Genomic DNA, 15,036 nt, shown 5'->3' with positions numbered 1-15,036 from the left:
CTAAGGAGATGATCGTGGACGACAGGATATGGAGGACAAAACACACCCCCATACGGGGTTGAAGTGGAGCAGGTTGACAGCGTCAAGTTCCTTGGTGACCACATCACCAACAAACTATCCCAGTCTAAACAAACCAAGAAAGTTGTAGAGGGCACAATAACACCTTTTCTGCCTCAGATTTCACATGGGTCCCCAGATTCTAAAAATGTTCTACAGCTGCACCATCGAGAGCATCCTGACTGGTTGCATCAGAAGATTTCGGGTATGGCAACTGCTTGGCAAGTCATACACTGTTCCTTCTGCTACAGCACGGCAAACCGGCACGCCAGTTAGGTCCAAAAGGCAAGTCATACACTGTTCCTTCTAACAGCACGCCAAGTCTAGGTCCAAAAGGCTCCTTCTACACCCAAGCCACAAGACTGCTTAACATTTAATTAAATGGCCACCCGGACTATTTGCATTGACATTTCTCTTGTGTTCTGTGCAATGGAGTCAGGGTACATGCAGCAGTTTGGGCTGCCTGGCTCACTGCGAACTGTGTGAAGACCATTTTTTCCTAACAAAGACAGCCAACTTCGCCAAACGGAGGATGATTTAACATAAGCACATTTGCAGGAAAAAAAAGCACAATCGTTGCACGAATGTATCTAACCATAAACATCAACGCCTTTCTTAAAATCAATCTACAGAAGTATATATTTTTAAACCTGCATATTCATTTAAAACAAATTCATGTTAGCAGGCAATATTAACTACGCAAATTGTGTCACTTCTCTTGCATTCATTGCACGCAGTCAGGGTAAATGCAACAGTTTGGGCCACCTGGCTTGCGAACTAATTTGCCAGAATTGTACATAATCATGACGTAACACTTGAAGGTTGTGCAATGTAACAGCAATATTTAAATTTAAGGATGCCACAGTTAGATAACACACGGAATGGTTCCGAATTTCACTGAAAGAATAAACGTTTTGTTTTCTAAATGATAGATCATTAATATGGTCAAATCTGGAAACTAAGGCTTGTATTTGTGTGCTATTATAATTAAATCTATGATTTAGTCAGCCACCAATTGTGCAAGTTCTCCCACTTAAGATGAGGCCTGCAATTTTCATCATAGGTACACTTCAACTATGACAGACAAAATGACAAAAAACCTCCAGAAAAATCACATTGTAGGATTTATTAATGAATTTGCAAATTATGGTGGAAAATAAATTTGGTCACCTACAAACAAGCAAGATTTCTGGCTCTCACAGACCTGTCTTTTTAAGAGGCTCATCTGTCCTCCACTTGTTACCTGTATTAATGGCACCTGTTTGAACTTGTTATCAGTATAAAAGACACCCGTCCACAACCTCAAACAGTCACACTCAAAACTTGGCCAAGACCAAAGAACTGTCAAAGGACACCAGAAACAAAATTGTAGACCTGCACCAGGCTGGGATGACTGAATCTGCAATAGGTAAGCAGCTTGGTTTGAAGAAATCAACTGTGGGAGCAATTATTAGGAAATGGAAGACATGCAAGACCACTGAAAATCTCCTCGATCTGGGGCTCAAGATCTCACCCGTGGGGTCAAATGATCACAAGAACGGTGAGTAAAAATTCCAGAACCACACGGGGGGACCTAGTGAATGACCTACAGAGAGCTGGGACCAAAGTAACAAAGCCTACCATCAGTAACACACTACGCCGCCAGGGACTCAAATCCTGCAGTGCCAGACGTGTCCCCTTGCTTAAGCCAGTACATGTCCAGGCCCGTCTGAAGTTTGCTAGAGAGCTTTTGGATGATCCAGAAGAAGATTGGGAGAATGTCAAATGGTCAGATCAAACCAAAATATAATTTTTGTTTGGAGGACAAAGAATGCTGAGTTGCATCCAAAGAACGCCATACCTACTGTGAAGCATGGGGGTGGAAACATCATGCTTTGAGGCTGTTTTTCTGCAAAGGGACCAGGACGACTGATCCGGGTAAAGGTAAGAATGATTGGGGCCATGTATTGTGAGATTGAGTGAAAACCTCCTTCCATGCAAGGGCATAGAGGTGCAACCCGGATGATCTCCTGAGGGATCCCAGAAGCATGCCAATTCCTGGACAGTCTGTGGTGCTGTGTCATGAAATGTCCCAGCATGACAATGTCCCAAACACATTGCCCGGGCAACAGGAGTGGCTTTAAGAAGCATTCAGGTCTGGAGTGGCCTAGCCAGTCTCCAGATCTCAACCCCATAGAAAATCTTTGAGGGAGTTGAAAGTCTGTTGCACAAACTTACAGAAAACATTTGACCTCTGCCAACAAAGGGTATATAACAAAGTATTGAGAAACTTTTGATCGACACTTATTTTCCACCATAATTTCCACATTAAAAATGAATGTGGATTTCTATTTTTTTCTCCCATTTTGTCTGTTATAGTTGAAGTGCACAATTTGGCTGACTAAATAACCCACTGTGTGGGCCACACCACACCATGCTCAAAAATTAATGGAACACTAAAATAACACATCCTAGATCTGAATGAATGAAATATTCTTATTAAATACTTTTTTCTTTACTAGTGAATCTCATCACAAATCAATGGAAATAAAATTGATCAACCCATGGAGGTCTGGATTTGGAGTCACACTCAAAATTAAAGTGGAAAATCACCTACAGGCTGATCAAACTTTAATGTAATGTCCTTAAAACAAGTCAAAATTAGGCTCAGTGTGTATGACCTCCTTACAACACATGGGCATGCTCCTGATGAGGTGCGGATGATCTCCAGGGACTCATCCCAGACCTGGACTAAAGCATCGGTCAATTCCTGGACAGTCTGTGGTGCAATGTGGCAGGTGGATGGAGAGACATGATGTCCCAGATGTGTTCAATTGGATTCAGGTCTGGGAACGGGCAGGCCAGTCCATAGCATCAATGTGCAGAAACTGCTCCAGCCACAGAAGTCTAGCATCGTCTTGTGCATATGGTCTCACAAGGGGTCTCTCATCTCGGTACCTAATGGCAGTTTCATCTGTGAAGAGCACAGACTGTCACATGTGCTCAGTGTGAACCTGCTTTCATCTGTGAAGAGCACAGCCAGTGGCGAATTTGCCAATCTTGGTGTTCTCTGGCAAATGCCAAACGTCCTGCACGGTGTTGGGCTGTAAGCACAACCCCCACCTGTGGACGTCGGGCCTTCATACCACCCTCACGGAGTCTGTTTCTGACCGTTTGAGCCGACACATGCACGTGGCCTGCTGGAGGTCATTTTGCAGGGCTCTGGCAGTGCTCCTCCTTGCACAAAAGGTGGAGGATTAGCGGTCCTGCTGCTGGGTTGTTGCCCTCCTGGTAGCGCCTCCATGCTCTGGACACTACGCTGACAGACACAGCAAACCTTCTTGCTACAGCTCGCATTGATGTCCCATCCTGGATGAGCTGCACTACCTGAGCCACTTGTGTGGGTTGTAGATTCAGTCTCATGCTACCACTGGAGTGAAAGCACTGCCAGCATTCAAAAGTGACCAAAACATCAGCCAGGAAGCATAGGAACTGAGAAGTAGTCTGTGGTCACCACCTGCAGAACCACTCCTTTATTGGGGGTGTCTTGCTAATTGCCTATAATTTCTACCTGTTGTCTATTCCAATTGCACAACAGCATGTGAAATTTGTCAATCAGTGTTGCTTCCTAAGTGGACAATTTGATTTCACAGAAGTGTGATTGACTTGGAGTTACATAGTGTTGTTTACACACACATTTACACAGATACATTAAAAAAAAGTGGCTGATTAGTCGGTATCTGCTTTTTTTTGTCCTCCAATAAATCGGTATCGGCGTTGAACAATCATAAATCGGTCGACCTCTCGTCACAATGTATACTGTGACAAAACGGATCACAAATCCAAAGACTAACGAGTTAACGGTTGAAATGAGAGAAAAGCAAAGGAGAAAAGGCAGGTGTTGCGCATTCCTGCAGAGTGCAAGACAGTTCCCTTGGAAAGTATTCAGACCTCTTGACTTTTTCCATGTTACATTACCCCATTCTTCTCTGCAGATCATCATCAAGCTTTTTGAGGTTGGATGGGGAGCATTGTAGCACAGCTATTTTAAGGTCTCTCCAGAGGTGTTCGATCAGGTTCAAGTCTGGGCTCTGGCTGGGCCACTCAAGGACTTGTACCGAAGCCACTCCTGCATTATCTTGGCTGTGTGCTTAGGGTCTTTGTCCTGTTGGAAGGTGAACCTTCGCCCCAGTCAGAGGTCCTGAGAGCTCTGGAGCAGGTTTTCATCAAGGCTCTCTCTGTACTTTGCCTCAATCCTGACACGTCTCCCAGTCCCTGGTCTGAAAAACATCCCCAAAGCAGGTTTCATCAAGACATGATACATGTTCAATCTTGGTTTCATCAGGTTCTTTTGGCAAACTCCAAGTGTGCTGTCATGTAGCTTTAACTGAGGAATAGGTAAGGTTTGGCCACACTATCATAAAGGCCTGTTTGAGTGCTGCAGAGATGGTGGTCCTTCTGGAAGGTTCTCCCATCTCCACAGAGGAACTCTAGAGCTCTGTCAGAGTGAGCAGCACATTCTTGGTCACTTCCCTTACCAAAGCCCTTCTCCCCGATTGCTCAGTTTGGCCGGTCAGCCAGCTCTAGGAAGAGTCTTGGTGGTTCCAAACTTCTTCCATTTGAGAATGATGGAGGCCACTGTGTTCTTAAAGACCTTCAATGCTGCAGAAATATGTTGGTACCCTTCCCCAGATCAGTGCATCAACACAAGCCAGTAGTAGTACAGGTGCAATGCATCACCATCTGAAAAGGTACACGCTGAGGCCCAAACCGTTGCTGGCAACAAGCAGCGCAGTTGTATTGTGAATTAACATGTTTAAAAAAGATTCTTAGACCTCGACCAAGAAGGAGCCGCACGTGCGTATGTTGATTTTGTCTATACCCACCAGACGCATTCATGATACGCAGGTTAAAATGCAAAAACCAACCATAGAGACAAAAAAAAAGCTTTCATGGACATTTAGCGAGCTTGCTGTTGCTAGCTAATTCATAAATTGAGATATGCATTTCAGGTAAATTCACCCAATGTTTAAGGTCCTTTTTTTGCAGGATCGTTGTAGAATTTTGAGTCATACAAAATCGTATTTTCTCTAATCTAACCATTAATCCAGAGATAAAAGGGGAAACCTAGAACGATTTTAGTTTGTTTTCACTCTTCATTCATCTTCTGTGGATTTTATTTGGCAGTTGGCAACCAACTTTAAGGTGTATTACCACCACCAACTGGACTGGGGACCTCATTCAATTAGTATTCTCGTTAAAACCAATGAGTAGATGGGAGAGGCAGGACTTGCAGCATGTTAAACGGAGAACCCTGTTGATGTGCACGAGCAGTTTGGATGAATTGACACACTGGGAATCTAAGTTACATTTTAAAAAATCCATCAAAACCTTTCAGTTTAAACGAGAGAAATATTTAACTTTTATTTAACTAGGCAAGTCTGTTAAGATTAACTTCTAATTTACAATGACAGCCTAACCCAGATGATGCTGGGCCAATTGTGCGCCGCCCTATGGGACTCAGAATCATGGATTTGTTTGCATTGGATGCGACACAATCCCCTGCATCCGCCAATGTTTCACTTCAGCATCTGCAGTGAAAGATGGCAAAGCTAAAGCCGTGTTTGTCAGACCATGGATCAGCGAAAATCTGTCTTCTCAAAGATGTCTATAGCTTCCAAATTGTTTGACTATGATCCCTCTATGGAAAGATGACACCCAAGAACACTATGGTGTTCTCCCTTTTGTTCTTCGACACCCACAAGTGTCAGGAGACTCATCTGAAGTCGGTACCACTGAGATGCCAACTTGTTTGGTAGCATCCAAACCGTTTGGGCTACAAATGAATGAGACCCCACAAAGATGTTCTTCATTTTGCACTACAACCCCCACAAGTGTCACGTGACTGGTCTGAAGGTAACCGGTACCGGTAAGAAAAAATATATATATACACACATACAGGAATTTAGAAAGTTTTGGGACTACCCCTAAAAAGGGCTTAAATGTGTATAAAAGAAATGTATATATACACTGTGTTTTTATATCTCCTAGATCTAGGACAGACTTCAAAACATTTATTTATTGACTGTCCATTTTGCCATTAATAAAGGTGTTATTCAATGCATTTATGGGCTTTAGCAATAAAGGCAAAAATCAATATTTAATCAAATCGTGTCATTTTTTGGAGCTACCTAAAGGGGTACTAAAACTACAAATCAGATAGCTAAAATAATCTACACATTGACCATCTTAAAACAATTCCATATGTCTTAGCTTAGCACCCCCCCCCCCACAAACTAAGGTAAAAGGCCCTGCTCATACATATACATACATACAGTGCCTTGCGAAAGTATTGTGAAAGCCACAAGGCTTCAAACAAAGATATAAAACTGTATTTTTTTGTGAAGAATCAACAACAAGTGGGACACAATCATGAAGTGGAACGACATTTATTGGATATTTCAAACAAATCAAAAACTGAAAAATTGGGCGTGCAAAATTATTCAGCCCCTTTACTTTCAGTGCAGCAAACTCTCCCCAGAAGTTCAGTGAGGATCTCTGAATGATCCAATGTTGACCTTAATGACTAATGATGATAAATACAATCCACCTGTGTGTAATCAAGTCTTCGTATAAATGCACCTGCACTGTGATAGTCTCAGAGGTCCGTTAAAAGCACAGAGAGCATCATGAAGAACAAGGAACACACCAGGCAGGTCCAAGATACTGTTGTGAAGAAGTTTAAAGCCGGATTTGGATACAAAAAGATTTCCCAAGCTTTAAACATCCCAATGAGCACTGTGCAAGCGATAATATTGAAATGGAAGGAGTATCAGACCACTGCAAATCTACCAAGACCTGGCCGTCCCTCTAAACTTTCAGCTCATACAAGGAGAAGACTGATCAGAGATGCAGCCAAGAGGCCCATGATCACTCTGGATGAACTGCAGAGATATACAGCTGAGGTGGGAGACTCTGTCCAACAATCAGTCGTATATTGCATAAATCTGGCATTTATGGAAGAGTGGCAAGAAGAAAGCCATTTCTTAAAGATATCCATAAAAAGTGTCGTTTACAGTTTGCCACAAGCCACCTGGGAGACACACCAAACATGTGGAAGAAGGTGCTCTGGTCAGATGAAACCAAAATTGAACTTTTTGGCAACAATGCAAAACGTTATGTTTGGCGTAAAAGCAACACAGCTCATCACCCTGAACAAAACATACCCACTGTCAAACATGGTGGTGGCAGCATCATGGTTTGGGCCTGCTTTTCTTCTGCAGGGACAGGGAAGATGGTTAAAATTGATGGGAAGATGGATGGAGCCAAATACAGGACCATTCTGGAAGAAAACCTGATGGAGTCTGCAAAAGACCTGAGACTGGGATGGAGATTTGTCTTCCAACAAGACAATGATCCAAAACATAAAGCAAAATCTACAATGGAATGGTTCAAAAATAAACATATCCAGGTGTTAGAATGGCCAAGTCAAAGTGCAGACCTGAATCCAATCGAGAATCTGTAGAAAGAACTGAACTGCTGTTCACAAATGCTCTCCATCCAACCTCACTGAGCTCGAGCTGTTTTGCAAGGAGGAATGGGAAAAAATGTCTCTCAATGTGCAAAACTGATAGAGACATGCGACTTACAGCTGTAATCGCAGCAAAAGGTGGCGCTACAAAGTATTAACTTAAGGGGGCTGAATAATTTTGCACGCCCAATTTTTCAGTTTTTGATTTGTTAAAAAAGTTTGAAATATCCAATAAATGTCATTCCACTTCATGATTGTGTCCCACTTGTTGTTGATTCTTCACAAAAAAATACAGTTTTATATCTTTATGTTTGAAGCCTGAAATGTGGCAAAAGGTCGCAAAGTTCAAGGGGGCCTAATACTTTCGCAAGGCACTGTATATACACATACATGATCAAACGTACGTGGACACCTGCTCATTAACATTTATTTCCAAAATCATGGGAATTAATATGGAGTTAGTCCACACTTTGCAGCTTTAACCGCCTCCACTCTTCTGGGAAGGCTTTCCACTAGATATTTGAAACAAGTCCCCGTTCCAACCAGCCACAAGAGCATTCGTGAGGCCAAGCACAGATGTTAGGCAATTAGGCTTGGCTCGCAGTCAGCGCTCCATTTCATCCCAAAGGTGTTTGATGGGGTTGAGGTCAGGGTTCTGTGCAAGCTCGTCAATTTCTTCCAAACCGATCAACAAACAATTTCTTTATGGACCTTGCTTTGTGCATAGGGGCTTTGTCATCCTGAAACAGGAAAGGGCCTTCCCCAAACTGTTGTCACAAAGTCGGAAGCACAGAATCATCTAGAATGTCATTGTATGCTGCAGCTTTTATATTTCCCTTCACTGGAACTAAAGGGCCTGGCATCCACCAAACACTGAATTGTCAGTACGGCGAAGTGTGATTCATCACTCCAGAGAAAGTGTTTCCACTGCTCCAGAGTTCAATGGGGCGAGCTTTACACAGGTCCAGTCAATGCTTGGCATTGTGCATGGCAATCTTATGCTAGTCTGTGGCTGCTCTGCAATGGAAACACATTTCATGAAGCTCCCATCGAAAAGTTGTGCCGACGTTGCTTCCAGAGGCAGTTTGGCACTCAGTGGCGAGTATTGCAACTGAGGATAGATTATTTATACACTCTTCAGCACTCGGCGATCCAGTTCTGTGAGGTTGTACGGCCTACCACTTCGCAGCTGAGACGTCGTTGCTCCTAGACGTTTCCACTTCACAATAACAGCACTTATAGTTGACTGGGGCAGCTCTAGCAGGGCAGAAATTTGACTGACTGACTTGATGGAAAGGTAGCATCCTATGACGGTGCCACGTTGAAAATCACAGAGCTCTCCAACAAGGCCACTCTACTGCCAATTTGCGTCTATAGAGATTGCATGGCTGTGTGCTCGATTATATACACCTGTCAGCCAAATCCACTAATTTCAAGGGATGTCCACATACATACACAGTTGAAGTAGGACGTTTACATACATAGGTTGTACGTAGGTTGGAGTCATTAAAACTCGTTTTTCAACCACTTCAAACTTCTTGTTAACAAACTATAGTTTTGGCAAGTCGGTTAGGACATCGACTTCGTGCAATTTTTCCAACAATTGTTTAAAGATTATTTCACTGTATCACCATTCTAGTGAGTCAGAAGTAGACTGTGGCTTTAAACAGCTTGGAAAATTCCAGAAAATGCCATGGCTTTAGAAGCTTCTAATAGGCTAATTGACATAATTTGAGTAAATTGGACCTGTACCTGTGGATGCATTTCAAGGCCTACCTTCAAGCTCAGTGCCTCTTTGCTTGACATCATGGAACAATCAAAAGAAAATCAGCCAAGACAACAGAAAAAAAAAAATGTGTAGACCTCCACAAGTCTGGTTCATCCTTGGGAGCAATTAACAAATCTCAGAAGGTACCACGTTCATCTGTACAAACAATAGTACGCAAACAAACACCATTGGACCACACAGCCGTCACACCGCTCAGGAAGGAGACGCCTTCTGTCTCCTAGAGAGGAACGTACTTTAGTGCGAAAAGTGTAAATCTGTCAAATCAAGTACCTATATCCACAGTAAAACGAGTCCTATATCAACGTAACCTGAAAGGCCACTCAGCAAGGAAGAAGCCACTGCTCCAAAACCATCATAAAAAAGCCAGACTACGGTTTGCAACTGCACATGGGAACAAAGATCGTACTTTTTGGAGAAATGTCCTCTGGTCTGATGAAACAAAAATAGAACTGTTTGGCCATAATGAACATTGTTATGTTGGAGGAAAAAGGGGGAGGCTTGCAAGCCGAAGAAAACCATCCCAACCGTGAAGCACGGGGGTGGCAGTATGTTGTGGGGGTGCTTTGCTGCAGGGGGAACTGGTGCACTTCACAAAATAGATGGCATCATGAGGAAGACAAATTATGGGGATACATTGAAGCGATATCTTAAGATCAGCCAGGAAGTTAAAGCTTGGTCGAAAATGATCTTCCAAATGGACAATGACCCCAAGCATACTTCCAAAGTTTTGGAAAATGGCTTAAGGACAACAAAGTCAAGGTATTGGAGTGGCCATCACAAAGCCCTGTCCTCATCCTATAGAAAATGTGTGGTCAGAGCTGAAAAAGCGTGTGCGAGCAAGGAGGCCTACAAACCTGTCTCAGTTACACCAGCTCTGTCCGGAGGAATAGGCCAAAATTCACCCAACTTATTATGGGAAGCTTGTGAAGGCTGCAAGAAAGACACCTTTGACCCAAGTTAAAACAATTTAAAAAGGCAATGCTACCAAATACTAATTGAGTGTATGTAAACTTCTGACCCACTTGGAATGTGATGAAAGAAGTAAAAGTTGAAATAAATCATTCACTCTATTATTCTGACATTTCACATGCTTAAAATAAAGTGGTGAGCCTAACTGACCTAAGACAGGACATTTTACTAGGATTAAATGTCAGGAATAGTGAAAAACTGAGTTTAAATGTATTTGGCAAAGGTGTATGTAAACTTCCGAATTCAACTGTATTATTACAAATATAAACTCAGCAATAAAACATTTTTTTCAGGACCATATCTTTCAAAGATACTTCATAAAATTCCAAACAACTTCACAGATCTTCATTGTAAAAGGTTTAAACAGTTTCCCATGCTTGTTCAATAAACCATAAATTACTTGACATGCACCTGTGGAATGGTCGTTAAGACACTAACAGCTTACAGACGGTAGGCAATTAAGGTCACAGTTATGAAAACTTAGGACACTAAAGAGGCCTTTCTACAGACTCTGAAAAACACAAAAAGAAAGATGCCCAGGGTTCCTGCTCATCTGCGTGAACATGCCTTAGGCATACTGCAAGGAGGCATGAGGACTGCAGATGTGGCCAGGGCAATAAATTGTAATGTCCATACTGTGAGACGCCTAAGACAGTGCTACCGGGAGGCAGGACGGACAGCTGATTGTTACACATGGTCTGCCACTGCAAGGATAACACCTGCACAGGATCGGTACATCCAAACATGACACCTGCGGGACAGGTAGAGGATGGCAACAACTGCAGAGTTACACGAGGAACGCACAATCCCTCCATCAGTGCTCAGACTATCCGCAATAGGCTGAGAGAGGCTGGACTGAGGGCTTGTAGGCCTGTTGTAAGGCAGGTCCTCACCAGACATCACCGGCAACAACATCGCCTATGGGCACAAACCCACCGTTATTTGGCCACACCAGATACTGACTTACTTTTGATTTTTACCCCCCTTTGTTTAGGGACACATTATTCCATTTCTGTTAGTCACATGTCTGTAGAACTTGTTCAGTTTATGTCTCAGTTGTTTAATCTTGTTATGTTCAACCACATTTTTAAGTTAAGATTGCTGATAATAAACACAGGTGACAGTGAGAGGACGTTTCTTTTTTTGCCGAGATATATATTACGTACATTTTCACACTGAGGTTGGAATAATACTGTGAAAATGACAATTTATTTCAAATGTCATTTGTCAAGTCAGTTCAGAACATGGTCTTATTTACAATGACAGCCTAGGAACAGTGGGTTAACTGCCTTGTTCAGGGGTAGAACAACAAATTTTTACCTTGTCAGCTCAGGGATACGCTCTAACCACTTGACTACCTGCCGCCCCAGATAACCCTTTTAGTGTAAGAGCTGTTTGAAAAGACCGCCTTGAATATCAGCCTGTTTAGGTGGGATGGTTAAAAGAGCAAAAAGAGTTCCAAACCTCTGCCAATAACAGCTAGTTCTCAGTTTTCCCCTCCCAGACAGTACTAGCCAAATTCTTACTTGAGAAATAGCTATTTTCTAAGATACTATATTTCTTTTTGGCCATTTGAATTGAAAACAAACAATACGGTACTAAATTGTTACACAGAAATTTGATGTTGGGATAAAAACAGCTGTATTGGACCTTTACAAATGTTCCATTATTCATATCTCTAAATGCTAGCTATCAAGATAAGAACATGTCAGCAGCTCTGTGACCAGGGTCGTGTTCATCATGTCCCACAATGGAAAACATTTGTAAATATTTGGCGATGGAAAAAGAAAATGGGTGGTTCAAATCCAACAGGTCTAGGCAGTCCCTCCCTGTTTCATTCCGTCTTCTTCTGTTCGTTGCCTAAGACGAATGACAGGCAGTTTGTGCTGATCCAACAGGCTTTTGCTTCCCTTTATATTAATAAATGCCCTCTTTATGATAGCAAAGATGCAGCGAATGATTGTTCATACCTCTTTCAATCTTATCATAGCCCTGCTCGTGACTAAATATTACATGGCCCATGACTTCTGTAAAAGGCATTGAGATGCTACATTCAAAATAGTCTGTTGTGAAATACTGAGCAGAGGCTTAGAAGGAGTGATCTAATGGTGGGGCAAGGAGGCACTTGGGTTAAACCAATAGCTCAGTTTGTGTTGTGAACATACATACGGCACCAAGTTCCTGTTAACTCTAACAAAGAGGGTATCATGTTCCTGAAAAAGGGTTGTGTGTACAAAGAAATGTTCACATCCTAGGGGATCTGAAAAGCTATTATCGAAAGGAAGAAAATACAAAGTATTTCCACAGCATCCAACTAAGAGGAATGTTATGCAGATATAAAATTGAATGATGCTTTTAAAATGTATTTGTCTTCCGGAGGGGACAGAATTGGCACGATGCCGAGGTTAGGTACAGTGCAGGAAAATCCATGACCCTATGACAGCCTAGATCAGAGGCTGTCAGATAAAACAGATGGCAAATTGAGTCGAGAGGTTCATCGAACTCAGCCGGATGACTGAAATAAGTTTAATTCCTACATCTTCATTTCATATTTTAAAATCAGATTTTGTATCCTCAAATCCTCACTAGGAAATAGCTGTCTTTCATAGAATTGAAAATACAAGTGTCATCTGATTTGAGTAATATAATTGGTCTTACACGGGCAGAGCAGATACTTGCCACATTAGATCACACAGAACATACCTCTGCCTTCAGCTTTGTTGGCCTCCATCGTAACAGCTCCTTCTGCTCTGTAGCAAAATAGATACAGGGGTCAATCTGGGAATTAAGTGACTTATGCTCTTAATAAACGAGGCATGCTTGTGTGAAACATAACTGGAATGATAGGTAGTTAAAACTATGTTCATAGGCAGTGCAACAGTAGTGGTTAGGTAACTTTGCTAGCATTGTTAAATTAACGGAGCTACTACCAAGAGTTCCTGACAAACCTATTGTCAGTAACCAAACAAGCCTGTCAGTTGACTAGCTAACTTAGCTAAGATCTGCTGTTTGGCTGGATATCGAATATGTAAAGTTAAAGTGACGGCCTTAATAGGTATTGTGAAATCAAAATGAACTAGCTTGCTCCAGTAACTGGAACACAACAAGCCTCAAGAGCGCAGTTAGATCACGCATTATGCTTGTCTTTGGCAATAATGATACATTGACATGCTACGTTGCTAGCGTACCTACAATAGCTAGCTAAGATTGTTTTACGTCGGACCGTGTCGCGAATAGAGAAATGTCGTATTACCAGATCCTCAAAACAACGAAATTGACATGTTATGTCTGTACGCATTAGTTGCCTATATGCTAGGCAATTCTAGCATCCACACAAATAACTCTGGGCGGTGCCACAATTATTTGACAGTAAACGTTAGCTAGCAGTAACGTTAGCGTGCTAGCTGATAGCATGTTCGCATGCTGCCCCTCAGAAACAGATTTTATGGCCAACAAAAACCCGGTAACACGACAGCAAGTAGTGAGTCAGCGAACGTCACACACAGAAAACACTACCAAACGACGAATATTAATGGTTTACCACGACGGAAAAACCTGTTTATATAAGCTTGTTTCTCCTTAAGTCAAATGCCCCCACTCAACGAGCCACATGACATGTGGGAATCTCGCTAGCTTGCCAGGCATTTGTTGCTAACAATCAAATGTCACAAACAGTAACTTCTCTGACACTAGCAACACGCCTTTGACAACTTCTACCATTTCACTGTTCAATACCTCCTGTTGAAACACAAACAATGTAGCAAAATCCAATGAGAATAGCTACGTAGATATCTGGCGAATTCTGCTCTTTTACCTCAGAGTCTTCTTCTTCTTCTTCTTGAGAGTTTTATGGCAGATTACACATATTGACGTATTGCCGCCACCTACTGTACAGGGTTTTGAAACAAAACAAAAAATAATATATTCCATTGCGGGAAGGGGGACCAGAGATTTATTTTACCAGGTAAATTGACTGAGAATGGCATTATCATTTACAGCAACGACCTGGGGAATAGTTACAGGGGACAGGAGGGGGGATGAATGAGCCTATTGTAAACTGGGCATGATTATGTGACCTTGATGGTATGGGGGCCAGATTAGGAATTTAGCCAGGACATCAGGGTTAACACCCCTACTCTTACGATAAGTGCCATGGGATCTTTAGTGATCACAGAGAGTTAGGACATCCATTTAACATCCCATCCAAAAGACAGCACCCTACACAAGGCAATGTCCCCAATCATTGCCCTGGGGTATTGGGATATATAATTTTTTAGACCAGAGGAAAGGGTGCCTCCTACTGGCCCTTCAACACCACTTTCAGCAGCATCTGGTCTCCCATCCAGGGACCAACACTGCTTAGCTTCAGAAGCAAGCCAGCAGTGGGATATGCTGCTGGCGAGATAATACAAAATTAAATCAAAACAACCAACTCCTACACAGGCTCAGGTGCCTGTGAGGGTGGAGCATTCATCAACAAGATTCCTGCCGTTGCATTGACAAGGAACATCAACTTCTTTCTCTACTCCTACTACCATTACTTATTCAACGTAACACCTTTTTTACACTCTTCTCTTTGCCTCCGGATAGGAGACATTCTGGACAGCACTTATTCTTGCCACATCAGTCTCCTTCACCCTAACGGGACACTTCAGAAATCCGGGTGCATGTTCACCACCACAATTTAACCTTTTAGGCTCAGCTGGAATAT

General features: G+C 42.4%; 1 protein-coding gene across 4 annotated transcripts in view; it reads right to left on the bottom strand.

Annotated features, from left to right (window-relative positions):
* nap1l4a (nucleosome assembly protein 1-like 4a) overlaps nt 1–14,208 on the bottom strand; it is a 65,771-nt gene extending 51,563 nt beyond the window's left edge. For 2 of the 4 annotated variants that reach the window (XM_064930623.1, XM_064930620.1), the window contains exons 1-2: nt 14,140–14,208; nt 13,029–13,075 (exon numbers count right to left, since the gene is read on the bottom strand). In XM_064930623.1, coding sequence (XP_064786695.1) covers nt 13,029–13,056 — 28 coding nt within the window. In that variant the 5' untranslated portion in view covers nt 13,057–13,075; nt 14,140–14,208. Of the gene's footprint in view, nt 1–13,028; nt 13,076–13,578; nt 13,603–14,060 lie in introns of those variants that run through there. The other 2 variants (XM_064930621.1, XM_064930622.1) reach the window with 2 other exon arrangements.
* Nucleotides 14,209–15,036: the final 828 nt, after the last annotated feature.

Source organism: Oncorhynchus masou, chromosome 22 (genome assembly GCF_036934945.1).
Source record: "Oncorhynchus masou masou isolate Uvic2021 chromosome 22, UVic_Omas_1.1, whole genome shotgun sequence".
Lineage (NCBI taxonomy): Eukaryota > Metazoa > Chordata > Actinopteri > Salmoniformes > Salmonidae > Oncorhynchus > Oncorhynchus masou.
This window is presented reverse-complemented; position numbering and strand designations above follow the sequence as displayed.